The sequence below is a fragment of the Ambystoma mexicanum genome, chromosome 10 (genome assembly GCF_040938575.1).
Source record: "Ambystoma mexicanum isolate Mex_15411 chromosome 10, UKY_AmexF1_1, whole genome shotgun sequence".
Lineage (NCBI taxonomy): Eukaryota > Metazoa > Chordata > Amphibia > Caudata > Ambystomatidae > Ambystoma > Ambystoma mexicanum.
In genome coordinates, this window is record NC_090932.1 from 1,409,722,332 (window position 1) to 1,409,750,287 (window position 27,956).

The window sequence follows — 27,956 nt, forward strand, 5'->3', positions numbered from 1 at the left end:
TGAAAACCGCTACTGACATGTGAGTCTGATGCCAACGGCGCCAGGACTGACTCCAAGAGACCCGAGAGGGGCAAAATAGGGCTTTTCGGGTCCCATTAACATACAGTGGTGATAAGGTCATGACAGGACCTGGAAGCAGCAAGGGGAACGGACAAGGTACTTTAAATCAAGAAGCAACTCATGTAGAGAGAAATACAAGAAGAAAGGTAATTTTGAATACTGAACTGACAAAAAGCAGATAAATCAATATTTTGTAAAGCAAACTGAATTTGAAAAGAGCAAGTGGAACGATAAGAGCTTTATTATCAGACCAAAGGGGTGATATTACATGCATGCATGTAAATTTGAAAGCCAGCGACAAGATGGGGAAATCATTCAAGAACCCAATACAAACTACCATTGTCAAAGCCAAAAGAGATTTACAAGAAGGCACATTAAAGATAACAATCATTGCTAAAGTCAAGAGGGGGCAAACGAGAATCCAAAATTTTGTAAAACGTGTTGCCCATGTTTAAAGTAGTTCATGAAATGAACTGGTTTAAACCCACATTGCCAAAGAAGAGTCAGAGGGAGACATAATTACTGTCAGTATTTTGTTAATGAAAAAGTGGGTAAACACGAGTGACAAGCAGGCTGCCCTTCTGGTGAAGGATATTCAGAAGGAGTGGTGCATAACTTGCAGAGTGTGTGGAAATCACAAGTGTATAATAAATAGCACCAATGTGAATCTTGTTTTCCCTGAAGACATTCTTAAACATGGTGTTGTGAAGCAAGAGACATTTCTAAGTTGTTGTAAGCTGATCTTTACCACAGAAGTACTTGTAGTTCACAGTTTATTTCCGCCTGGAAGGAGAGTACTCCAGGTCAGAGGTTGTGTTAACACTTTATTCTGCTCTGCAGAAGAGTACACCTGAACAGAGAACTTTGAAGTAGCAGGCATGGCATGGGAATAAACAAGGTGGTAGGTGATCAAATACTGTGAAGTAGCGTTAATAAGGCGTAAAGAAGAAGTGGTAGAACCACTGATATGTTTTGGTGAAATATTATAGAATCATCCTGACAAACTTTCAGTGTTATATAAACTGCTACAGAAGTGTTCAACATTTTTTTTTTTTTTTTACAAAACAAATACGTTGTTAGAGAACAATCCTGACAAAGGCAATTTATGTTAATACTGATGGACTACGGAAAGGTTCTTGGTTTGTGTGAAGAAGGTTGTTTGAGCTCTTAATATCACAAGTGGAAGAGAAAGAAACCTTGCTGAACAATTGTGAAGTGTTGGAACTTTTGTTGCTATGTTGGAATCAAAAAGAACTGTGTTGGAACTTTGTTACAAAACAGGAATTCCTTATTCTTTTGGAACTGTTGAACCAAATCCTGCTTGAATCTGGGGAAGGGGAATTCAACCAGATCATAAGGAGAAACAGTTATCATACTGTGAACTTAATTGTGATATTTGTTGCTTTTGAACTGCTATATATTACTTTATTGAGTTATATGTATTAGTGTGAGGGACAAAAACCTTTGGTCAGAGTGTTTCCTTTAGTTTCTTTTAAGCAAGGAAATCCTCGTTAGGATAGGGCTAGTGAGTTGTTTATCCAACCTTTTGAGTTATTAAAATGGCATCTTTTGAAAAACATTCACAAAGTTGTCTGCCTCACATTTATGACGCCTTACAGAAGGCAAGAAATTAACTGAAGTACTATTTGCTGTAGAGCATGTTTATGAAAGTGCAGAGAGACAGAAAGAAAACACTGAGGCTAAATTAATGACATTACATATTCAGCAGCTCCAACCAGCCCACAGAGCAGTGAGGCACCAAGCGAGTGTTAGCTTCAGTGGAAGATTACAGGGCAGTGCAAGAGGAAGAGCTCTAACCAGGGGAGTTGCTAGGTCTGGAAAAGACCTGGGGCTACGCTGATGTCGGAACTGTTGGGACTGGGGGCTAGCTAGTCTTTTGGCTGTAGCTCCTGAGATTCTATCCGGGGCTACAACCAAAAGATCAGGGGCTATAGCCCCCTTAGCCCCCCCCCTAGCAACGCCCCTGGCTCTAACTCATTTGGTTCAAGGAGGATTACAGAATAGACAGACGAGGAATGTGTGTAATGATCAGTGCAACTACTGTAAAGAATTTGGGCATTGAAAGTCTGAATGCCTACATTGTACGGCTCAGCAATCTGCATGACAAATGCAATGTTGCAATGGGACAGCTAGGGGGCTTGTAAAGTCATTGCACCATTGATACCACTGAATCCTTCCACTCCTTAGGTTAATTGATACCGGTGCCTTGCACTCCACTTTGAGAGCTGCTGAGTTTTCACATGTCCCTTTTTCAGGCGAAGTGATGAATGCTATGGGGAATGAAGGTCGACCAAGACTCCATCCAGTTACTCGCCCAATGTCAGTTCTGGGTCTATGTCTGAGAACCATGCTTTCCTACTGAGGTCAGCTTTGCCTGTGAATTTATTGGGATTGGACTTGTTGTGTAACATGGGCCGCACTATGTATTATTCCCCTGAAGGTGTATATTTGGATGTCCTACTACAAAGGGAGTTGGATTTTTTTGGTTGTGTTGGAAGAGTCTCCAAATTAGAAAAAGGAGCCACAGAATAACTCCCTGATTACAAGAGGGACTGTTTAAATAGGTTCCATCACAATTATTGTTTACACATGCAACTGATGTGGGACATGCATTGAATGTTGAACCTGTATGCATTCCTTTAAACTTGACCAGACCTCTTCTCTGTATCCCTTAGTACTCCAATTTCAAAGAAGCTGAACAAGGTATAAAACCTGTCATTGAATTGCACCTAATCAAGTACCTACCCTGATTTTCGCCTATCAAAAATCCTTGTAAGGTTACTTAACATTTTGTTCAAGATGTGCTTGCTGTTAATGCTGTGCTTCTTCCCGCATCCCCTATGCATCTGGGTACATATCTTCCTGTGCCAGCAAATTGTTTCATCGTTCTGTTGTAGAATGAAAGAATTCTAAATTAGTGCAAGTCCCATGTGAACGCAATTTGATTTCTCCACTCACAGCTTAAAGAGGAATTGTCAGAACCAGCTATTCTCCCCTCCAATTTTTTCCAACCGAGGGACTCCATGTACCTGAAAATCTACCAAAGGAAATCAGCTCTGCACTCCATTAGCGAGGACCCTATCGGTCCTGATCACCACCAAGACAGCTCTGAAGTGTGAGGGGCATTCCACCTGCATCCGTGCCTCCCACTGCCAGTGAATTTCACCTCCACGAGAAGCATCTGGAACAAATGCAATGCCATCCATGTCCAATACTCTGGTTGATATTGGAGAAGGGGTGTCAGCCAGCTCCAGCACTTCCTCTGCTGTGCATGTGAGTGTCGATCCTGAAAAGAAACCCAGAGCTGCTCACCTCTATAAGATCATTTTGATCCTTCAGTGTAGGCGTTACGGGTAACTCCAGAACATTTTGGAATCGCACCTCCAGTAAGTGCTGATATATGCTCAATAGAAGAACCTCTGCAGCCTGTTTCTGCTCTCCAAGTTGCTGATTTGCCAGTTCACAGTGAATACAACTTCCATCAGTGCAGTGGATGAACTGAGACTGAACTCTATACCACCAAGAAGTTTACCAAATATTATGTACAGTTCCTCAATGCAGTATGATTGCTCTAGAATATTACAAAATTGGAGGGAACTCTCAGAAAAACTGAAAAAAACATTGTTTGAAATCTCTTTGGCTTTCCATCTGCAACTATCTTACTGGATTGTTTTTATTTGTGGTAGGCTTCCTCATTTTGATTCAGGTATATGGCCTCCTGTGACTCTGCCAAACCCTGAAGATCTTTCATCCTCAACTGTTAGCTGTCTGTTTGCAGGTTGAGAAACTTTTATTGACAGCATTGGATCTATAATGCTTGGAGTAGGTGTGTCCTTAAATCGTGATAACATCCTGAGATTATACCTATTGTTCGAGAGCATGGCCACGCGTCTTTCACAGATTACTCGTTAGCAAGTGCGTATGCGTAATATGTTACTGCAAAATCGGATCTCCTGGGGACACCATATTACTCGTAGGGGGCGAGGGGAGATTGTGCTCTTGTGGGAACCAAAATGCGGTACATGCATCCTGAAATATGGATTATGGAGATAACCTCACTGATATTATGTCTTGCATTTTCTGCAGCCCTATTACACCAAAAGAACTCCAATATCAGATATTCCCTATGGTTCTGGTTAACCAATTCAGACCTTCCATTCTACATGGGATATTGATGTTCTTTTCAGTCCTGTTGGGTTTGTACGGTTTGTTTCTTCGAATCAAATGTATATTACATTTTTGGGAAAAAGAACTGAGAATGCTTTGAAAGTCCCAGAGAAACTATTTCTGATTAAATGCTTGGAAGAGAATTTGGGTAGAAACTTTGACATATTTGAGTTGTTTACCCACAATGTATGAAGGAATGATCACTAGTAGTTCTGGTCTTAAAGGAGAGAGGATTGTCATGGAGGTATGTAAATTGAAATGAGGAGTCACAAGTATGTTAAGATGCAATGTTTTAAGAAATGTAAACTTATGAGAAAAAGAAAAGGGCGTATTAATGTACTACTTTCAGACTAGGCCAAATAATCTTTTCACCGGCCTGGTTTAGTCAAAGGAACTCATCTTCAAATGATGTGCTTACTTGTAAGCTGGACAGCTGTCCTGGCACATTGAAACATCAATATGCTGTATCGCTTGTAAGCAGCCGCAGAAAGCTTTGTTTACGTAACTGTAACGCTCACCTGATTCCCACGGAGGCGCAGGTCTGGCTTCGAGTGCTGATGCTTCTTCAATGGTGAAGCGCAGGACTCTGAAGATGGACAGGAAGGGCCCCTCTACTCTGGCTTCTCCGGCTCGCAGGAATATTCCCCTGTGCGTGAAAAGGGAGCATTACCTAATGACTGAGTTATGCTCAAGCCTCCCACTCTCTTCCAACCCTCCACGATACCCTTCCACGATTCCCTGTGAAGTCTCACCTTAGGGTCAGGAAGGATGAGCTCTCCATCCTGCTTCTGATGCAGGGGCGCGTTGAAACCCAGTTACTTCACTGGATTGAGGATTATGGGAGTTCAGGTAAGCTTGACTATTCAGGTAAGGCTCTGTAAAAGTTCTGTTGCAAGTTCAAAAGTCCAAGCTTAATAATAATGTTCATTATCTTTTTCCCCTTAGGGGCCGGGGTTCGGAATGCCGGAGATATGGCGCCGACCCGAAGTGATACGTGCAGTTCCAGTAAATGACAGGTAAGTTCTGGATGAGCGCTCGGGTAATGTCTTTGCATTCGCTCATTCAATGTATTTGTCTTTTTTCCCCATAGGGGCCGGGGTCCGGATGCCTGGAAGCGGCAAGACCCGAAATGAAATGGGAATGACCCAACAGGTAAGACTTAGAAGGAAACTGAGCTTTTCCTATTCCCTTCCTTCTCTCACCTTGTTCTTGTCTTTCTCTCTAGGTTCTGGGAAGTGGCTGTGGATCCGGATGATCGCTGCTGAAGATGGTGGCGTCCAGGAAAGGTGAGTGAAATGCAGCGCTGCAGCGATCGTAGCGAAATGCTTTTAAAATGATGTCTTCCTTTTCAGGATCGTCGGTGTGATGCCTCTGTGGTGCTGATTTAGCAGGTAAGGTCGTTTGTCTCCCTTTGCAGGTGACCCAGGATACTGACAGGCGTGGCTGAGGTCCAGATGAAGGAGCTGACATGGTGAGCGTCTAGCTGCGAGGAGCAGAACAAAGCAAAGCGTGAGTTGCTGATCAGGTGTGGTTTAAATAGCTTTGGAAGAAGTTCCAAGTGTGTATCCTTCCTCCAATCAGGTATGTATCCTTCCCCGACCACACCCGGGTGGAAAGTAATCCCACAGGTAAAGTAGTTTCATTCAGGCCTCAAGAGGGCCTGGATGTGGCAGCATGGTCTGCATCAGGTAAGTGCACATTAAAACACTTGAACACATGTCTAGCTTTATGAGCCTGGCGCCTATGGCGCCAGGACAGGGGTCCAACATGAGCCTGGCGCCTAAGGCGCCAGGACTGCGTCCAAAGGGCCCCAGCTTGGGCCCGCTGGCACTCCCCTGGGGGAAATGATGCCTGCCTCTGGGGTTGCTGGGTCGGACCTGGCTCCTTAGAGGTAGGCATCATGACAGTACCCCCCCTCAAGGCCCCTCCCAAGGTTCTTCCCTCCGGGGGTTTTGGCTTGTTCAGAAATCTCCGGTGAAACCTTTGTACTAATTGAGGTGCGTGGACATGGTTACTAGGCTCCCACGATCTCTCCTGAGGTCCATATCCCTTCCAGTCAACAAGATAGAAGAGTTTCGACTTTACCACCTTGGAGTCTAAAATGTCTTTAACTTCGAAATCTAATTCCCCTTCAATTTGAACTGGATCTGGAGGCTTGGACAATCGGGTTCCTGGTTGTACGGGCTTCAAAAGTGATGCATGAAAAACTGGATGTATACGCATGTTGGACGGTAGATCCAGTTTAAAGGCCACTGGGTTGATTATAGCCTTGATGGGATAAGGTCCTATGAATCTGGGATTGAAGGTTCGCGGGCCCTTGAGGGATAAGTGTTTAGTTGCTAGCCATACCTGGTCTCCTACTTGGTAAGGCGGAGTTTTACTCCGGTGCAAATCTGCGTTTTCTTTATACTTTTTCTTGGCTTGCTGTAAATGAGTTGCAGCTTCTTTGAAGGCTCGGGTTATTGTGGAATGCAGATGATTTATTGCGGGCATTTCCAGGGTCAGAGGTGGATCTAGGTCAGAGGTCCGAGGATGGTGACCATACAAAGTATAAAAGGGGGTTTGTCCGGTTCCAGAATGCACTGAATTGTTGTATGCATATTCTGCAATCCAAAGGATGTCTTTCCAATTTAACTCGGATTGGTGTAACATGCACCGAAGATATTGCTCGAGAGTCTGATTGGTTCTCTCAGTTTGTCCGTCGGTGTGGGGGTGGTGGCTGGTGGATAACCGCACATCTATTTGTGCTAGTTGGCAACACTTCTTCCAAAAATGGGAGATAAATTGACTTCCACGATCCGAGACTAATATGGAAGGGAAACCATGTATGCGAACTACATTCTCCAGGAATTCCTTGGCTAAGGTGGAAGCAGAAGGCAAACCCTTTAAAGGGATAAAGTGGGCCATTTTGGTGAATAGGTCCACAATTACAAGGATTGTGTTGTAACCAGCACAAGGAGGCAGATCGGTTATAAAGTCCATTGACAGGGTGTGCCATGGTGCCGGTGGAATATCCAAGGGTTGAAGTAGGCCGGCTGGCCTTTTCTTTTGAGCCTTGTTTTGGGCGCAAATTCCGCAAGACAGAACAAAAGACTTTATGTCTTTTCTCCAAGAAGGCCACCAGAATTGACGTTTAATTTTTTCCTCCATTTTAGCGATACCAGGATGTCCTTCCATTAAAGATTCATGATGATGGGCAATAACAAGTTCTTGCAATTCTTTACTTGGCAGAAACAACTGCTCCTGGAAGTAGGGTAAGTCATCCTTAACGGTGTAATGAGGACCCTTCTGACTCCATTCCAGTAAGGTTGAAGAGTCTAGAAGTTGTTTTACTTGCGTTTGGATGTCCTCAATAGTGTGCAATGAAGTTAAGCCTAAGATTCTTTGCTCAGGTATGATGGGCACAGGTTCTAAGCTCGAATTAGGTTCTTCCATGCCAATCCGGGATAAGGCGTCCGCTTTTCCATTCTTACAGCCAGGGCGATAGGTAATTACAAAATCAAATTCCGCAAAGAATAGAGCCCATCGGAGTTGTCGTGAAGATTGAGCTTTGGCCGTCTTTAAATACTGTACGTTTCTGTGGTCCGTAATTACGGTAATGGTGTGCCTTGCCCCGAGAAGATAGTGACGCCAAGCCTTGAAAGCAGATTTGATGGGCAGTAACTCTTTATCGGTAATTGCGTAGTTGATTTCAGGAGGAGAAAGTTTTCTGGACCGAAAGGCCACTGGGTGTAGTTGGTTAGTTTTTGGGTCTCTTTGCGACAGGACAGCTCCCATGGCCGAACTGGATGCATCGGTTTCCACTATGTACGGGATATCTGGGTGCGGGTGTTTCAGTACAGGTGCAGAGGTGAATTTGGTTTTCAGGTCCTGGAAGGCTTGTTTGGCTTCAAGAGTCCATTCGAAGCGTTTGTTTTTCTTTAGGAGACCGGTGATGGGTTGGACTGTTCGGGAAAATTCCGGGATGAATCTTCGATAGAAATTGGCAAAGCCGAGCATGCTCTGAACTCCCTTCACTGAGCTAGGAGATGGCCATTTGAGGATGGCGTCCACCTTTCGCCTCCTTGAGGTGTTAGGATGAATCCGAGAAACTCAACTTCTGTGGTATGAAAAACGCATTTTTCGAGTTTTGCAAATAGTCTGTGCTGGCGCAATTTCTCAAGAACTGCTCTAACATGTTTTCTGTGATCAGATTCTGAAGAAGAGTACACCAGGATATCGTCAATGTAAACAATGACACAGACATCGATAAGTTCCCGAAGAACATCATTCATAAAGTACTGAAAGGCGGCAGGTGCATTGCACAACCCGAAGGGCATCACCTGATACTCGAAGAGCCCTTCTGTAACGCTCACCTGATTCCCACGGAGGCGCAGGTCTGGCTTCGAGTGCTGATGCTTCTTCAATGGTGAAGCGCAGGACTCTGAAGATGGACAGGAAGAGCCCCCCTACTCTGGCTTCTCCGGCTCGCAGGAATATTCCCCTGTGCGTGAAAAGGGAGTATTACCTACTGACTGAGTTATGCTCAAGCCTCCCACTCTCGTCCAACCCTCCACGATACCCTTCCACGATTCCCCGTGAAGTCTCACCTTAGGGTCAGGAAGGATGAGCTCTCCATCCTGCTTCTGATGCAGGGGCGCGTTGAAACCCAGTTACTTCACTGGATTGAGGATTATGGGAGTTCAGGTAAGCTTGACTATTCAGGTAAGGTTCTGTAAAAGTTCTGTTGCAAGTTCAAAAGTCCAAGCTTAATAATAATGTTCATTATCTTTTTCCCCTTAGGGGCCGGGGTTCCGAATGCCGGAGATATGGCGCCGACCCGAAGTGATACGTGCAGTTCCAGTAAATGACAGGTAAGTTCTGGATGAGCACTCGGGTAATGTCTTTGCATTCACTCATTCAATGTCTTTGTCTTTTTTCCCCATAGGGGCCGGGGTCCGGATGCCTGGAAGCGGCAAGACCCGAAATGAAATGGGAATGACCCAACAGGTAAGACTTAGAAGGAAACTGAGCTTTTCCTATTCCCTTCCTTCTCTCACCTTGTTCTTGTCTTTCTCTCTAGGTTCTGGGAAGTGGCTGTGGATCCAGATGATCGCTGCTGAAGATGGTGGCGTCCAGGAAAGGTGAGTGAAATGCACCGCTGCAGCGATCGTAGCGAAATGCTTTTAAAATGATGTCTTCCTTTTCAGGATCGTCGGTGTGATGCCTCTGTGGTGCTGATTTAGCAGGTAAGGTCTTTTGGCTCCCTTTGCAGGTGACCCAGGATACTGACAGGCGTGGCTGAGGTCCAGATGCAGGAGCTGACACAGTGAGCGTCCAGCTGCGAGGAGCAGAACAACGCGAAGCATGAGTTGCTGATCGGGTGTGGTTTAAATAGCTTTGGAAGAAGTTCCAAGTGTGTATCCTTCATCCGATCAGGTATGTATCCTTCCCCGACCACACCCGGGTGGAAAGTAATCCCACAGGTAAAGTAGTTCCATTCAGGCCTCAAGAGGGCCTGGATGTGGCAGCATGGTCTGCATCAGGTAAGTGCACATTAAAACACTTGAACACATGTCTAACTTTATGAGCCTGGCGCCTAGGGCGCCAGGACAGGGGTCCAACATGAGCCTGGCGCCTAAGGCGCCAGGACTGCATCCAAAGGGCCCCAGCTTGGGCCCGCTGGCACTCCCCTGGGGGAAATGATGCCTGCCTCTGGGGTTGCTGGGTCGGACCTGGCTCCTTGGAGGTAGGCATCATGACAGTAACCTTGCTCATACTGTTAATTTTCAGTTCAGTTCAGACTGACTTCGGTTAAAACCAAGCCCTGATAGGAGTTGTAAATATTGTAATTATAATGAATGCAGACAGCTGCACTAATAACACTAAGGAGATTTGGAAGTGTTCCGAGGAAGCTTGATGGATGACTTACTTATGAAGACCCTATGGGGATAATTGGAAAACAAGAGAAACTGCCTGCGATGAAATCATACATTTTTTACTGCGCACATACATTTCAAAGTATGAGGAAACATATATTTATTCATTTGTATTTATTTATTTGTATACCGCGTCGAAATCCCACAGGAATCGGGGCACAAGAATTACACATTTGGTACAAACAAAAAGACAGGACAGTCAGATCGGGAGAGAGAATTCAGGGCCAGTTTTGCCTCATTACTTAAACCATCTGACAAGATCTGTGTATAAACCATCAAGACTTGATTTTCCCTCCCAGACTTTACTTACAAACACACCTAAAGACCTGTAGTGGTCTTAATTAATGGTACAAACAAAAAAGACAGGACAGTCAGATCGGAAGAAGAGAGTTCAGGGCCAGTTTTGCCTCATTACTTAAACCATCTGACAAGATCTGTGTATAAACCATCAAGACTTGATTTTCCCTCCCAAACTTTACTTATAAACACATCTAAAGACACTTATACTGAACATCAAGAATGGACTTCCATTCCCATAACTGCAAGAGTACTGGGACGAGGGAGAGGAGTCGAGTAATAGCGGAAATTACCAAGAGTGCAGACTGCACTCTAGTTGTTGTAAGTACAGCCCTGCTGGAAGGAGAAGACTGCTTCTCTTGGGAAGTACAGAGAGACTGGGTAGCTGCAGATGCTGTCGTGGAACCATTCGCCTCGGGGAGACAGCAGTGGGAAGCCGATCACAAGACCAGGCACGCTGCAAGAATGTCAGAAGCCATAACAGGGCTCCTGGGCGTTTGCAGGTGCAGAGCGATGTCGTTGTTCTTATTTAAGCCGAGCGAAAGCTGAAGAGCCCAGCCGGAGCCACAGAGAGCATACCGGCCGAGGAATGAGGATGGAGACGCAGAGAGAGAGAGGCCAACCGACCCCATCCGGTTGACCGTGGGAAGAGAAGAGAACGCCAGCAAGAGCCAGTGAGTTCCCTAAAGGGAAACAGAGACACTGGGGTGTACCGGGAGACGTACCAGAAGCAAATAAATGTAAAACCTGCAACAGAAAGACTTGAAAGAGAAGTAAATATTGTACACTTTTTAAAAGGGAAAGCAAACAAGAAGTAAGAGAATTTATGTTCTTGCAAGTGTATGCAACATCTATTGAAGAAAAGCCCTGGCGTGATAGTTTACCAGGCAGGAAATTGAAGGTGTGTGGAGAGCACACATGAACAAGAGTGTTTATAATTGGAGGTGTGTGCAGAGTACACAGGGATAGAAAGTCCTGGGAGTAGAGTGTTCCAGGCAAGTACAAGAGTGTTTACATGGGACAGTCCTGGTAAATAAAAACACCAGGCCAAGACAAACTGAGCAGTGTAACAGAGGTACATTAATAAAAAAGGGGTCCTGGGAAGGATATGTCGGGATCAGCAAAAGGCTATGTGAAACCAAGGAAATAAGAAGTGAAACCCTAGCAGGAAAGTAGACCAGGTACCCTGATAAAATAAGGATAAAGAACCAAGTTGTTTTTGTGAAATAGTTGCATGGAGGATTAAGAGAAATTCAAGTAACTGATATCTTTAAACATGCAATGGAGGGAAGAGAAATCCAGGGGAAGGGAATCCCCCTCTAAAACTAGGAACTCTGTCCTTCTGGAACTTTTGTGTTGGAGTTATGCATTCTTCTTTTGAGCATTTATAAACAACGTTAGGCCAGAGACATTACCCTTTTCACATTAGCATTTATTTTGTTAGAGTGTGAGGTCCAGAATAGTACTTTCCACACAGGATGGTTTTACTTTGGATATTCTGCCATTGACAGGCCCTTCGTTTTGGTTTTAGGTAGGGAAACACCTCGAGTGCAGGGACAGAGAGGCATTTCCCCCCACCCCCTTTTATTTTAATAAAAGTCGTGGACCAAAACTATGAACCCCTTGGCCGTCTTTACGCTATTTGCGCCATGGTTGCCTCCAAAACCTTACCGATTCCGCCATGGTGAATGGAGCAATTACTGCACCATTCCAAGGTTGGCGGGGCGGTAATTTCCCATTCACCATGGCCCTTCCCCATTCCCATTTGAGCCCCCACAGGGCTCAATGGGAATGGGGAAGGCGCTAATAACGGTACCACTAATTGCGGTACAGTTATTAGCTCCAAAGTCCCTTTGCGGGTCCTGTCCATAACGTTTGGTAAAACCAGGCATTAAGGGAGGACCCGCAAAGGGGCCTCAGAATAGGGCGGTAAGGGATTACCGGCACCAGTGCCCTTACCGGTACTGGTAATCCCTTACTGCCCGGGTCGTAATGAGGCCCCCTGTGTCCGAGTCTCATTACTGGCTCCTCACAGGTGCAGGAATGCATAATTGAAAAAGGGGCAACACATTTGAGTTCATACTTTCAAAAGCCTCATGTCACAAGGTTACCTGTCTGCAGTATTTTGCAATATATATTGCGCGTCCTCACATCTTCCCCCTTGGGACTGGGACCTGTGAAGGGAGCCATGCTTAAATAAGGCTGCCCATTCCCAATCTACTTAATGTGCTTGTTCCCCTGTGGTGGAGGACCACCCCAGGAGTGACTGAGGAGCAGGAGCTGGAACCCCGACAGTAAAGGAAGAAGGCTGTGTAATCTGCGCTGCAGCACACACTTTTAAAGCAACCAGGGAGTTTCTGGGGAAAGGAAACCCTGAGATCTGAATAACAAATCACAGTATGCTGAAATGTAATGTGACTTTACAGATCATACAAACAAGAGATACTGAATCCTGATAAGCAGTGGAATTTTCAAGTTATATGCAAACTGCAAATTATCTGAACAAATATTCAAATCAACATTGAGACAAAGATATTTTGTGTTTTCTTTTTAAATGTGCTATTTGAAACTTGGGGAAGGGGGCCATGAGTCCTAATAAGGAACATTTCATCTCAAGATTGTTTGAACTGTGTCCATTGGAACATGGGGAAAGGAAACCCTGAGACCTGAATAGAATTATTGCATCCTAAATCTAAGAAAGGGAATTTTGAGACTTTGCTTTTTGGAACTGTTTTATACTTGGGGAAAGGAGCTGAAAGGAAGTTTAGAGCTGAAAGAAGCTCATGACTTTGTGTTAAACACTGTTTTCATGTTTGTTGGTTTGCTGACATCCCTACACATTGTATAGTTATAGTTGTGAGGGCAAATATAGGGTTTGGACACAGACAGATTTCTAAGTTCAACTCTTTGACTGACACTTTCTTTAGTTCTATTCAGGTAGGGAAATCCGACCTTATCAAAGGGCAAGTTAGGCCTTTTTCCATCCTGACATTTAATTTAATAAAACTGATAGTTTTGAATCTGGAATGTGTTGTCTGGGCCCTTCTTCATAATTCCTTCACAATATATGTGTATTTATTATAGTGCAGCGGTATAGTTAAGGTGAGTGCTGAGTACCAAAGGAAATTGAAAAAATAAATTGCTAATAACCTTTGACTCAGACAATAAATTTAGCTGAAATTTTGTAGACAATGTTGTACCCAAAACCTCTGCCGCCTTGGCCAAGGTTAGTGACCTGGTAAGGTTGTAAAATATACAGTGAACATGGCCGAAGGCCACGGCTAGTGGCTTCATAGTTTTGTAAAATATACAGTGGGCACGGGTGTAGGCCATGGGCAGTGGTGCAGAAAAGAACTATGGTATAACAAAACCCGTTGAAGTCATAACTGCCTCAACTCTGCGCGATCCCATTGCAAAGAGTATGAGCACATATATATTATAAGAAAAGGGATTCACAATGATCTATAAAATGGCATTATGGGGGGCATGGCATTATGGGGGACATCAACTGGAGCTCGCAGAGTTAAGCTGGTCATGGCTTCCCAAATGCTCTGAATTTCAGAGGTTTTGCTGCGATAAATTTGGGCATCATAACTAAACTTGTACTAAGGTTTTTTCAGTGAATATATATGTGTGAACAAGTACCCAGTGGGGCACGAAACGCATAGCTGTTTCTTTTCTCGTGTGGATACTTGTCCGAATAAAGACATATTTTTAAACCAGACTACATACTGTCTCTGTATTGGTGCTGCAGTGTGTGCCGTGTGACCCAGCATCTTTTAGATGTCATAACCATGTGATACACTGGTATCATTGTTTATCATATGGGAAGGACCCATTTCCCTTTTATTTGAATATGTGGATTGTCTAAAGGACCATGCTTTCAAACGGAGATTTACAACTAGTGCCAGTCCCATTGAAATTGTCTTTGTAGATGTGAGGTTTGCTATCTATGAGAATCAACTTGTGTCAAATGTATATAGAAAAGCAACCACCTCGAATTCTCTTTTGCATTCCTGCAGTTACCATCCACAGTCATTGAAACAGACCATCCCAATGGGGAATTTATACAAGCAAAAAGAAATTGTTCTAAAGAGGAGGATTTCAAATTGTATCAAGAGGCTATTCCCATAAATGAGAAATCCTATTAAAAAGTGAGAACAAGGAAAAGACCTGATTTATTGAAAAATAACCAAAAGATTGGAGAGACTGCAACTATCGGGTGTATCACTCAATTTAATGTCCAATAAGGATCTATGAGGACAATATTATTTAAATATTGGCACATTTTGTTGGGTGATAAGGATCTGAGGGAGGTATTAACTGATTCTCCTCAGATAATGTCTTCAAAAGCTTCATCTTTGAAGGACAAGCGTTCTCCTAGTATGCTTAGGGAACAATGTTTGGCTCAGAGAAATTGGTTATGTAATGTGACAAAGTCGAATAGTTTCTATAAATGTCACAAATGTAAGATGTGCTATTTTGCTGAGACTGGTGAAAAGGTGGAATACGATTATCGTAAAAAGTGGAAGATTGGACAAGTGATTACATGTATTACAAAGTATGTGGCGTAGAATGCCCTTGCAATTTAAAGATACTGGTTCCACCACAGGACTACCGCACTGTAGGGAGATTACGAATGTTGATACTAGTTATCCTCTTACCCTACACTTTAAAGAAGTCCATAATGGTGATGTGGCCCTAATGTCTTTTGAAGCTTTAGTGCATATTCATGAACATAAACGTAAAGGAAATAGAGAATGTAATCTAGGAGCTATGTCTTCTTGGATGAATAATTGTATAATTGGCCAAACAATACTTCTCTTCATGTTTTGAAAGAAGACTTTTTGAAGAAAAAACCTTTTGAAGTGTGTGTAAAAAATAAGCTGACGTTAATTTCATCTGAAAATGTGCATTTGTGGTTATATTTTATGAACACATTAATTTGCAGTTTTTTAATATGTTTATGTGGTACACTATTGAGATGTTTCCAGCTCATTAGAGCCTAATGTTTTGTATAGGATATTTTGATATCATGGTTGTTCTCCAGGTATTTTGTAGCCTGTCCACTAGTGTTGAATTGCACTTTATTTACTATATTGCTGCTATTGCATTTTCACTTTATATTTTGCCTACTTGGGCTGGATTGCACTTTTTTGATTATATTGCTGCTACCGCACTTGCACTTTCTATTGGCCAGTGGATTGTCACGAATTTACACATTATTCAATTTGTATTTGAGTAATAGGAATATTCATTTGCACTTTAGCTCGTTAAGTTATCTTTGTTAATGACTGCTCAATTTCAGGCTCTCCCCCTCTAGAGTTCTATATATTAATACTGATTCCGAGTGGGTTCATATATTTTTCTGACAATGATGTTCAATTGTGATGATATGGTGAGAACTCCATTATAAGATGGTGTTTGTATTTAACAATGAGTAGTGTTCACATTGAATTACTGTTATCTGACATGAGATCATGTGTTCTTATGGAGGTACTTGGATGGCGTTTTTAATGTTTGAGCTACGATGTTTGAATTTGAAATTGCCTGACGAAGTCCTGCAATGGACGGAACGCGTGGCGATATGTGATTCTATCGTATTAGCATTTTTTCTGCTCATGCCATGGATGCTCAAGTTTCCAGCTCTGAGGGTGCTGGGGTGAATTTTAAAATAAAAACATAGTGTATTGCAGCACTTTAATGAATAAGTGCCCAGGTTTTCTGTTTACTTGTGAAAGTGGATGGTCGTTCCACTACTTTGCGAGTTTTCATTTTTTGCATCGTTATGGTGAGTTGCTTTCACTGCCACCTGGAGGCACCCGCTGTGTGGATTGAGGCTGAGCGCTCAATGTTTTTGAAAGCAGAAGAAGAATATATTTATATAAGGTAAGCGATGACTGGAGGACGAATTTACACATCCGCATTCCCTACCTTGGCATGTGTATGTGTCAATGGAGACTGTATTGAATGAACACAAGGGCCGTCAGAGAATCGGCGGTGTATTTGTTAATGGGGACTGTATTGAATGGACACACGGGCTGTCAGAGAATCGAACATGGCCGAAGTTATAGGCGTCTTAAGAAGGGGCGGGGGGACGTGATTAGAATGAACATAGGAACTTTAGTCAATAGCAGTTCAACACAGACAAACTTGTCTTTATTTCGCAGGGATTAACCCATGATTTTGTGAGATGGAAACCCGGTAAGACATTAATTTCGTTTGTCTCCAAAAACGGAATTTAAAAAGTGAATAAATATACCAGATGCTGTGCAAATACATCAGTGAATGCTATCTATAATAGGGAACAAATATGTGCAGAAGCACAATGACTTAGACATTCTAGCCTTTCAGTAACCACACTAGATACGTTGTGAATACCTTATTGAATGGTATTTGAAATTGGTAAAAATGTGCAGGAGCATGATGGTTTAGCAATGTTATTGTTAAGAATATATTATATTTTTATTTAGAAAAACAGAATAATGTTTATAATTTAGAAATTAGAAAAGGTACGCCTTTTGGAATTTTGGGTGGAACGGAATCATGAGGTTTAAACGTGTATATTTTTCATAATTTCATTATTTTCCCTTTTCTCTCTTTTCTTTTTCTTTTTTTCTTTTTTCTTTCCATAAATTACTAATATGATAATATGTATATCTGTATGCTTACATGCGTATGTGAATATGGTGTTTTTGTACCACATTTTTTACTATAATCCTACTCCATCTTTTCCCTCAAACACATGGTTTAATTTATGTTATGTATGTTATTTTGTGTTTATCATTTATGGAATATACTTAAGAAAGTACTAAGTAGTAAGTAATTTGCCCACAAAAAAGTTATTGTTTTGAAAAAGGCCCCCGAGAGGCTGAAACACGTGTCAACAATCAATGGGCAATGGGAGATAATTAATAATAAATTGCTCCAATACTACCAAAGCAAGTGTGACCAGATTTCTATTATTTACGGAGGTGGCGCAGTCAAAGCGTGTACCAATTGACTGTAATTTTTTAACCAAGGGAAAGAGGGGACTGGTCCCTCCCTAAAACAACACACTAGCGCGACACCGGACCAGCAGGAGTTTTATTCAGGTCGCTGGGATAAGAAGCTGCACCCAGAGCAAAAACCCCAATTAAAAATACTGTTAATAACTATTGACTTTCATGACGGATTTGGCTGATACTTTGCATACAAAAGTATGTCACAGGCCCCCCAGAGTGGACATTTTGGGAAAGATTTGTTAATAAATGAAAACGTTTTTAAGAAAGCAATAAAACGCTGTATGGAATTGGACCAACTAATGTTTCTGCGCACCGCATAGCAAAAACCACTGGGTGGAATTGTACCAGGTACAAAACAACTTGGGCATCGGCGTAATTTTAGGGGGGGACAGGGGTGTTTGTCCCCCCCAACTTTCATGACACAAGATTTTGTCTCCATTCATTTAGTTAGGGCACCTTTTCTTCAGATGTCATGTCCCTCCCACATTTTCAGCAACATTACTCCACTGAACTTGGGCATGAAGCGTTAACTCAATTTTCGGCAGGGATCTGGGTTATTCGCCCAGTAGATATTAAAATATTTAATGCCGCAGGGGGTGCCGCCTTCTCCCAAAATTATAGCAATATATGTGTCACACAATGCATCAGCAAGGCATTTCAGAAATTAAAAAGATGCTATTTTTGTTTTGCTCAATGTGAGAGATAACCGTGGTTATAACGGGTATAACTGGGGTTAGCAGAAAACAAAAAGTGGCAAAAATGCCATTTGGAGGGGATAAAGGATGACATGGCATCAGGCTAGAGGTGGGGGGATGCCATTTGAAATTGGGGATTTCAGGGGGTGCTGGTGACGAAGTTCCGAGTGGAACCATTTTTGCAGAACCGCATTTATTTCACAGTATAATCGTCGTTATAAAAGACAACGTGATCGAGAATGGAAATGCATCACACGAAACATGCAATGGGAGAGGGCAGGGAAAGAAAAAGGACTTGAGGCAGTGGGGGGAGCATGGCAAGAGTAGGGGAACACTTGGTGAGTGCCTGGGAGGTCAGGGAAGGCCATGGCTAGTGGGCCTGTTTAGGAAACCTTTTGGAGCAATATGTAGAGTGTCCACAGCCGTAGGCCATGCCTAGTGGGACCGGAAGAAAGCTATTGGGGCAACATGTAAAGGGGCAATGGCCAAATGGTCATGGGCGCGTCAAGTTTTGCTGGTCAAGTCTTCCCACATCTGCGGAATTTCAAGGGGGTTGTTGTGTTAAATCTGTGCAACTTAACTGCACCTTAACTAAGGTTTTTTTCAGTGAAAATATATATATATATATATATATAATATGTATATATTCACTGAAAAATCTTTGTTAAAGGGACATTATGATTAAGTTGCACTAATAAAAAACTATGAAATTCAATAAAAAACGTTGGTAAAGGGACGTTATGATTACAAGTAAAAACGAAAAACCTCTGAAATTTGCCAGTTATGGTAAGCTAAGCATAACCCGCGCCACCACCGTGCACTGCTAAGACTAACTCCCAGGTTATCAAAGATGACATCACAAATATCACACAACAGCACTGCACTTTCCAAAACCATTCGAAATCAGGTCTAGAATGAAATTCCAAAATGTCATGCAGTTTTGTTGGATGGCGAAAAGCATTTCACGCTTTTTACCATCCAATCAGTGGGCATGTTTGATGTCCGTGGACCTCATGTCAGCCCCTGGAGCAATCGGTGGTCTGTCCGCTGAGCGAAACAGGGAAGTGAGTTTGCGGACCGAACCCAGATATCACTAATTTATTTTGACCTACTTTTTGGTCGTTTTAAAAAGAACTACTGGATGGATTTACACCAAATTTACAAATGCACGCTTTCGGGCCAAGCCGCTGCTCCTGCTGAAATCTGGAGAAAATCCGTCCAGGGGTTTGGGCTGTAGGCGTAAGCAGAACCTTTTTTCCATCGCGTCTATGGGAAAAACCACACATTTTGGGACCCACCCTATAACTTTGCCCCCCCCCCCCCGACGATACTTCACCGAACTTTGCAGCATGGATTTGACAGGGCCATATACTTTTTTTTGCAAGGTTTCGTGAGGATTCATCTAGGGAGGGCGAAGTTATAAGCCACCCAAAAAGTGCTCTTCCTATGGGTTGAGCAACTTAACCATAACTACAGTGGCGCTACCACAGGCCCTGTAATATATAAATATACACATAGGATATTCTATTTTGAGCCAAGTCACACATTCTACAATGCCACCTAGTAGCTATCGCTGGAAGGTCACCTCCAGTTCTGAGTCACATCAGCACGGCATTGTGGGTATGCAAATTACCCATATGCAAATCTCTTTCTCCAGGAAATTGCCTTTGTCTACAAAGGCAGTGCTACTTTATACATAGCTTAATCAACCCAGGACGGAGAACTACATACCTGGTTTCACCCTTATTTGGGATCATCAGTGCAGTATAGTCCTGACAGTCTTGTAGTTGGAGCTTGGGCATGTATACAATACACAAATAAAGTTATAGTGGGTTTAAAGAGGCTTGAAAAAAAATATATATATATATTTTTTTTTTCAAAAGAAAAGGAAAAGTGCCTTTTAAAAAAAGGCAAATCCCACGGGTTGCACTCCTGAAAGCAGCTGGGAGATGTGGATCAACTCTCAGCAGAAAAAAGGCATGACAGCAAGTCCAGGCAGCTCGTAGGTTACTTTATTATTTAAGGTGTATCAGAAAGGAAAAAACCTGGATGGCAGACGACGCATTTCGCGGTATTCTAACCGCTTGTTTACGTATATATATATATATATATATATAGAGATAGAGAGAGAGAGAGAGAGAGAGCGAGAGAGAGAGAGAGATGTATATATTAGGCATGCTTTGCAGAAGGTTCTGCTCCCAAGCATTAGACAGCATGGGCGGTAGTAGCGTTCCTTCATGTAAGCCACACTCTAATGGATTTAGATACATCTGCTGGCAGAACAACGCCTGCTGCTCTGGGTCATTCCCCTGGCAGATTCATGTCATCTTGATAAGAATGTCCACAGATTCAATTTTGGTCAGTCTGTTTATCGCTGGTGTATTTCTCATCCTTCTGCAAGTCTTCCAAACCATCTTTCTTGTTCCCCTTAGCACCAAAAACAGTATTCTTGCCCTCACGTACACTTACCTCTTTTTGGTCACTAGCATTTGATTCAGCATAGTGTCTGAACTCCTGACGAGAATAGGCCGGCTATTAGGATCCAAAGTATTCACAAAGGCATTTTCAACAGAATTCTAAAGCAGTTCAGGATGCACAATTCAAATATGCATGGCGTGAAACCCTACAACTGTGAATGGGCAGCGGGGGCAGAACCCTAAAACGATGAATATGGAGCAGGGTGTAATTGCTCCAAATTCCTATTAAGTGGAAAAATATAGAGGAATAGGAAGGGGGCTAAGGGGAAATGGTACAGAAAGTGTTCCCTATAAACAAAAGCATATAGTGTAATTTTAAATAAGACACACCTACAAAAAATCAACTGATGGACTTGGCAGGTGAATTCAATCTTAAGCACGTGTGCGTGATTTACACAGGAAACCTTGACTCTAGTATGAAGACTATTGTATGCAAGTAGAAAATTGATGTTCCTAAATGTAGAGATAACCCGACCCTTTTTAACCCCATTGCTGCTGGCACCTTGTTTATGTTGTCTGCACAATGTTTGCCAAGCAAAATGGTTACCTGCATTCATGTGGCATCCAGAAAAGACTGGTTTTGTTTCTCCAACTTCAACACCTACCTCTACTCTTCGCCCCCTTCAACTTATTCAGAACTGGACTGCAAGACTTATCCGTGGTCTCAAGCCCAGGGACTGTCTCTTTCGAGCCCTGTAGTCTCTCCACTGGCTCCCGGTGGCTGCAAGGATCAAGTTCAAGACCCTTTGCATCATCCACAAGGCTTTCTGGGACCGGGGCCCGCACTACATCCACTCTCTTTTCTGAAATACCTTCCTTCTAGAGCCCTTCGCTCAGCTACCGCCAGCTCTCTGAGGGTCCGACGCTTCTCCAAGCAGAGATTGGGGGTAAATCTCTACACCCTTCTGCAGGTGCCTTCCTCTTGAATGGCCTCCCTGGCCATCTCCTACTTGGGCCAGACCACCAGAAGTTCCGGAAGCAGATCAAGACCCTCCTTTTCTCCTCTGCCTTCTCTCTCTTGCTCCCTTGCCAACTTACCTGTCTGGTGCGTCAACTCGTTGCATGGTTACCTCAGAGTCTCACTGGGTACCAGGCTCTTCCATGACCACGCTTCCTTTCCACTGCCTCCTGGCCTACCGTGCACTTAGGGTCTGTGCTGTAACCCCTACAGCCCCCTGCCTCCTTGCACTTACCCAGAGCCGGGCTGCCATTGCTGCACTTACTCAAATCCATGCTGCTCTGATCGCACTTACCCCTATCCTCTCCCTTGCACTTCCCCCTCTGCTTCCCCCTGCACTTCTTGTTGTCGGACTTGCATGATCTGAATGACACAAGACCAAGTAGGGTTGTTTGTCTTGTCCTCCCTATGTCTTCCCTCCCTTTTCTTGTGGCGCCTCAAAAACACTGGTGTACCGGCGCGTTATAAATGCCATATCATATCATATCATATCATATACATTCTTTGTTCTGAATTTATTTTATAAAACCATGTGTACAAATGGTATCCATATAACTATTTAAAGGTTATGCATATATAGACGTTTGTCAAGATTCTTAAAAATGAGTGCAAATGAAGAAAGCGCACAGGATACGCTTTTCCATTTGCACTCGCTGGTCACCGTATTCTTAAATCGACCTGTGCATTTCAGGTGGGCTTAAAGTAGCACAAAGATGTGCTTGACAATCCGCCTTGCATACATTAGTGTTGTGGGTGCGATCCCGAGACTAATGTATGACACTAATTTAGGACAGGCTCCCAGCAACCACATCATTTCTGGGAGAGCATTTCACAGACGTAGGCCTTTACAGGGCCTGTCTCTGTTAAATGTGAGGTATAAATATAATTTCTGACCCTGTTTGGGGGATGGAAATGCAAGTGTCACAGGGCGTCAGAAATGACCCTGTTATGATTTGCACATCACCCAGCATCTGTTACCAACAGGCGCATGGCTGTGTGACACATTTCTGTGCATTTTAAAGGGCATCCCGTTTGTGAAATTGGGATGTGCTTTTAAATGTGCGGAAACTGACCCTTATTTGTGCAAATCCGCAAAGAGTTGAAAAAGGGTATGTGAATGGGGCCTCTGAGATGCTCCCATTGAGGCGTGCTTTGTGGATTGTGCTGATCCTTTTTTTGGCGCAAGTGAAGAAATGCACTATTGCATCTCATCACTAGCCAAAAAAACGTTTGAGAATCTGGCACAACTATGTGCCTGATTCATGCAATTATTTGCGTGAAATATGCAGATTTGCGTGCCTTTCTGCCCGAAAATCCCCATACAAAAACAGGGATTTTCGGGCACCAAGGTGAGCAAATCTGCGTTTTTCACGCAAATAATTCCATGAATCAGGCTGTATGTGTCTTTTTTTTTTGACAACTTTATTTAAAGATTTATCAAAAGAAATACATATCATTCCAAGACAACAATTATGATAACAAGAAAACGACAAATAAAACGAAAAAAGCATTATGCAAGTTGATACAAATAGTACAGACTAAATAAGAAAAACCTATCAATTATCTCTACTAATCGCAACAAACCTAATTTGAAATGATAACTATCCAAAAATCAGAGGAAAACAAGAGAAAAAATAAATAAATAAATAAATAAATAAATAAATAAATAAAACACAAACACACAACCACACAACACAAGACAAACACAATAAAAAGAACACAATAGTAAATTAACCACTCTGAAACAAAAACCATCGCCCATCAGCACTTAATTCACACATAGAGTTCATTAAAAGTCTCCCACTGTTCCTTATAAAATTCTTCTTTATGTAAAGCATAATGCTTAATCCTCTCAAATCTTGAGAGCAACTGCACCTGCGATAACCATTCATCAATACTTGGTTTCTTTCTCGTCTTCCAGAGGCGTAAAATTTGACGAGTCGCCACCAAAAACACCTTATTAGCCCAACACAGAGTCGCATAGCTAAAGTGATGAGTGCCCACTGGTGATTTCAAAAGAACTGATGATGGTGTCCTTGGAAAAGAGATATTCCCGACCAAATCAACTCTATCCAAAACCTCACTCCAAAAACCTTTAACCCTCGAACAATTCCATAACATGTGAAGCAAAGTGCCTTCCTCCGTAGAACAACTCCAACACATACTATCCTCCCTTAAGCCAAATCTGTGCATTTTAACTGGTGTCCAAAACAGACGGCACAAAATCCTCTGTTGAATATATGTGTATCCTCTGTATGTGTCTTAATGTAGCGTCTAATTAAGGGTTGGGAAAAGTGTTCTTTGGAATTTTGGCTTACCTCCTGAAATGATTCCACCTTCTTATGAACAAATTTTACTCCCCGCTCTTTCAACCTGAAAATGAAGAGTTTTTTTTGTTAAAGAGAATCAGTGACATTTTTCAGTAAAACATTTCATCATTCATTTCAAAATTATTTTTTGTATTTACCATGAAATGCTTCAAGGATGTTTCAGAATCATCGCTTTATGGGGATTATGTGTACTCCCATGGTAGCTATAATCCAGTTTTCCTTTCTGGGGTAATAATGACCATTGCCATGTGAAATGAACTGATGGTGGGGATTGCATTGTTGTAGATAAAAGGGAGAGTCATACATCCCCATAGGCAAATGACTGCTGGTTTAAAATCTTGCCTTGGTTCTGTGAGTGTGTAAAGCTAATGCAGTTCTGGAAACCCTCTGAATAATTGTGCCATGCTTTACATCCCTCTGTACCTACTGGACAAGGGCACGCTAGGGCCAGGACAGAGGAGAACATCATTAAGAGTAACAAGGCCTCAATATGAGTGTGGCGGTCTGGAAACAAGGGTGCTGGTAAGCCTGCCGGCACTCTTGTTTCCAGACCACCACCCTCCAAGTCTGCCTGCTGGGGCCGCTGCGCCCGACAGGTCTAACCCTGTCGGGCGCAGCATCCCCAGTAGGCAGACTGATCACAAAAGCACTGGCACCATTAGTAACGGTGCCGGTGCTTCCGTGAATCCCTATGGGACTCCACCTGAATGAGGACTAACATTTTCCGGCACGTAGTTTCCCGGTCCGCTGGAACTTGTAATGTCCCGGTGGCACCAGGAAGCTAGGTGCTGGCAAAATGTTACGAGTCCAGCAGCAACCCACTGGAAGCACCGGCAGGGTTACCGCCGGACTCGTAATTAGGCCGACAGTCATGCACAATGGGCTCCTTGAGAACAGATGTACATTTGCTTTGTATAGAGAGAAAATGGTGCCCAAAGAAATATTGAAACACCCAAAGGCAAGCGTATAAATATAGCTTGGATACAATCATAGATTCTAGATCAACAACTCTAGATGTGGAGCCTTTCATTTCACATTGAATTGGGCGACTATGGCAATTAAACCTGCGTTTATTGATTGTTCCAGTATGTTGGGTCCAAGTGCCCCTTTAGGAAAGCTTTATCACTAAGTAGTTGAAATAGGAGACGTTATTAAGTAGAGTGCCATCTAAGTACATTTTAATTAGTGACATAATCTTCTTTCTCCCAAAACAAGATACAGGGCCTCATTACACGGATGGCGGTATTAGCACATGGACCAAGGTGCTTTGAGCACCTTGGTCCATGCCGGTAAAATACCGGCACCGCCTTGGTGGAAGGGGGAATTACCGCCCCATTCCAAGGTTGGCGGGGCGGTAATTCTCCCTTCCACCACTGCCCTTCCCCATTCCCATTTTTGCCCCATAGGGCATAATGGGAATGGGGAAGGTGCTAATTACGGCACCGCAATTTTGTGGTGCCGTAATTAGCACCAAGGTCCCTTAGCGGGTTGGTTTTTAACGCCTGCAAAAAGCAGGCGTTAAAGCACCAACCCGCTAAGGGACCTCGTAGTAAGGCGGTAATGGTTAACGGTCACCGTTACCATTAACGGTGACCATTAACCATTACCGCCATCCGTGTAATGAGGCCCATAACCTTTGTTCTGCCCTGGTTTATGACAAGGACTTTTTCTTAAACGCCCCCCCAAAAGGCCAGAGTCATTGCGAGTTCCAAACACGCAACCGGTCGTACCGGTGGTGAATGAGGCTCTGCCCATTTTCAATTTGTCACCTCGAATTATTTCTGAACCTGAGCTGGCGATTTTGAAACGCGGGCTTTCCTTTGTTCCCACACAGACCCCAAGTGCTATGCACCTTACTAATGAGGTCCAACAATTCCTCCGTAAGATCAGGCTAAGAGCTGTTTTCTTTGACAAAGAAAATACTTCCGAACCCAACAAGTCAGGGCTGGCTAGACCTTCCTCATTCACTCCTAATATAGCGGAACTGCCTGCCGAAGTCCTTGTTTTTGAAAAAATTGTGCTTAAAGAACTAACTAAATATCTTGAGCTCTCTAGAAATAACATCAGGCCTAATCTTCAACTAGCGGAATTCCACGCCATTGAATCTCTCTCACAAGATTCCTCCATCGTGATCAAGAGTGCCGACAAAGGCAGAAGTATAGTGGTGTGGGATTCTGGATCATTCGATCAAGAAGTTACTCGACTTCTTAACATTCCAGGCACTACCGTAAAATCACTGGCGACCCAACTGCTTTGATCAAAAAGAAAATATTTAGCCTTTCTGAAAAAGCATTTGAAGAGGGAATATTGTCTAAAAAAGAATTTGAGTTTATCAATTCCTCAGAGGAAAGAACCCCTCTTTTTTTGTATAACATCCCTAAGATCCATAAAGACACATCTAACTCACCTGGTCTCCCAATAGTCTCTGGGTGCGGCTCTATTTTAGAGCCTTTATCCAAATATATAGACGTGTTCATTAAACCCTTGGCGATGGCGACTCCTACATTCTTGTTAGACTGTAGGGATGTTATTAATTTGGTTGAAGGCCTCCCGTTTGATGCCTTTAAACAGATCTTGGTGGCCTTAGATATTGAGGCTCTTTATAATAATATTCCCCAAGATAAGGCTATTCAGTGTTTGCAAGCTATGTTGGACCGCCGACCACCTGTACATGTGGTTCCTACACATATTTTGACCACGTGCGTTGAATTGGTTCTCTCTAGCAGTTTCTTTAAGTTCAATGATGAGTTTTTCGTACAAACTAAAGGTATGGCTATGGGCTGTGCTTTTGCCCCCAATCTGGCCATTATTTTCATGACCCTGTTCGAAGAGAAGTTTGTCCAGAATGACGGTAATCCCTATATTACTAACATCAAGTTATACCGTCGGTATATCGATGACATCCTACTGTTATGGGAGGATGATAGTGCCACACTTGATCTTTTTGTTCGGTGGCTCAATCAAGTACATATCAACATCAAATTTACTTTGGAATACTCTACCTCTCGCATTGCGTTCCTCGATCTATCTATTTACAACGACGATGGGTTTCTGCAGACTGAGCTCTACAGAAAACCCACAGAAAGGAACATGATGCTACAGTTTAAAAGCCAACACCCCAAAAGTCTTTTACGTATTCTCCCTTACGGGATGTTTTTACGTTTACGCCACAATTGTTCCAGGTCAGAGATATTAACCTTAACCAGGTTAAAGGCCATTATCCGTGCACTTCGTGCGCAGCTTGAAAATTCTCAAAAAAAAAGACTAACTTCTCCTACAATGGTAGGTCTTGGGCACTACGCACATTCACTACTTTACTAGAAATAAGAATGTCATTTACGCCATTCAGTGCCCGTGCCAGCTCTTGTATGCAGGCAAAACTTCTAGGGAAGTCCAGTTGCGCATTAATGAGCACCGATCCAAAATTCGAACACACAACTAGTGATTCATTGTGTAGAAATGGGACACAGCCCAGATTCTTTAATCTGGTTTTGTTTAGAAGAAATCTTTGCCAACAACACTGCACAATTGGCCAACAACTTGTCCTTTAAGGAACAAATGTGGATTTTTAATCTTAAAACACTCCACAAAGGCCTCAACACATTAGAGTCGTGGGACTTCAATATTCGTTAGTGAGTTCTCCTTGGGTTTTTCAACTTTTTCAACTTGCCCAGCATGGATATGATGATTGTCGAGTCATTCAGCTCAATTCTTTTTATTTCCTTGATTATACTGGCGAACTGCGGCGAGCTGTAACCACTTTGGCTGGTGGCTTCCGTTTCTACAGACATTATTTACATCAGGTAATTTTTTTCTGAGTCATCTGGCGGTAGTTTGGGGAGCTTTAACTAGTGGTCGTCACTTTTCCTGCCAGTTTTCACTTTACAGATATTTTTTTACTCTAGAGCATCTTTTCTCTAGTCATTCTGTGGCAGCTCCTGAATTGCTCAGAGACATTGCAACTCTTCTACTACAGGGGCATTATGTTCGTATTTGAGAACCAATTTGCAAATTGTTGGCCTTTATAGC

General features: G+C 43.0%; 1 protein-coding gene across 3 annotated transcripts in view; it reads right to left on the reverse strand.

The window, feature by feature from the left end:
* DAO (D-amino acid oxidase) overlaps positions 1-27,956 on the reverse strand; it is a 431,100-nt gene that overhangs the window by 107,030 nt on the left and 296,114 nt on the right. For all 3 annotated transcript variants that reach the window (XM_069619457.1, XM_069619455.1, XM_069619456.1), the window contains exon 6: positions 23,916-23,970. In XM_069619457.1, coding sequence (XP_069475558.1) covers positions 23,916-23,970 — 55 coding nt within the window. The remainder of the gene's footprint in view (positions 1-23,915; positions 23,971-27,956) is intronic.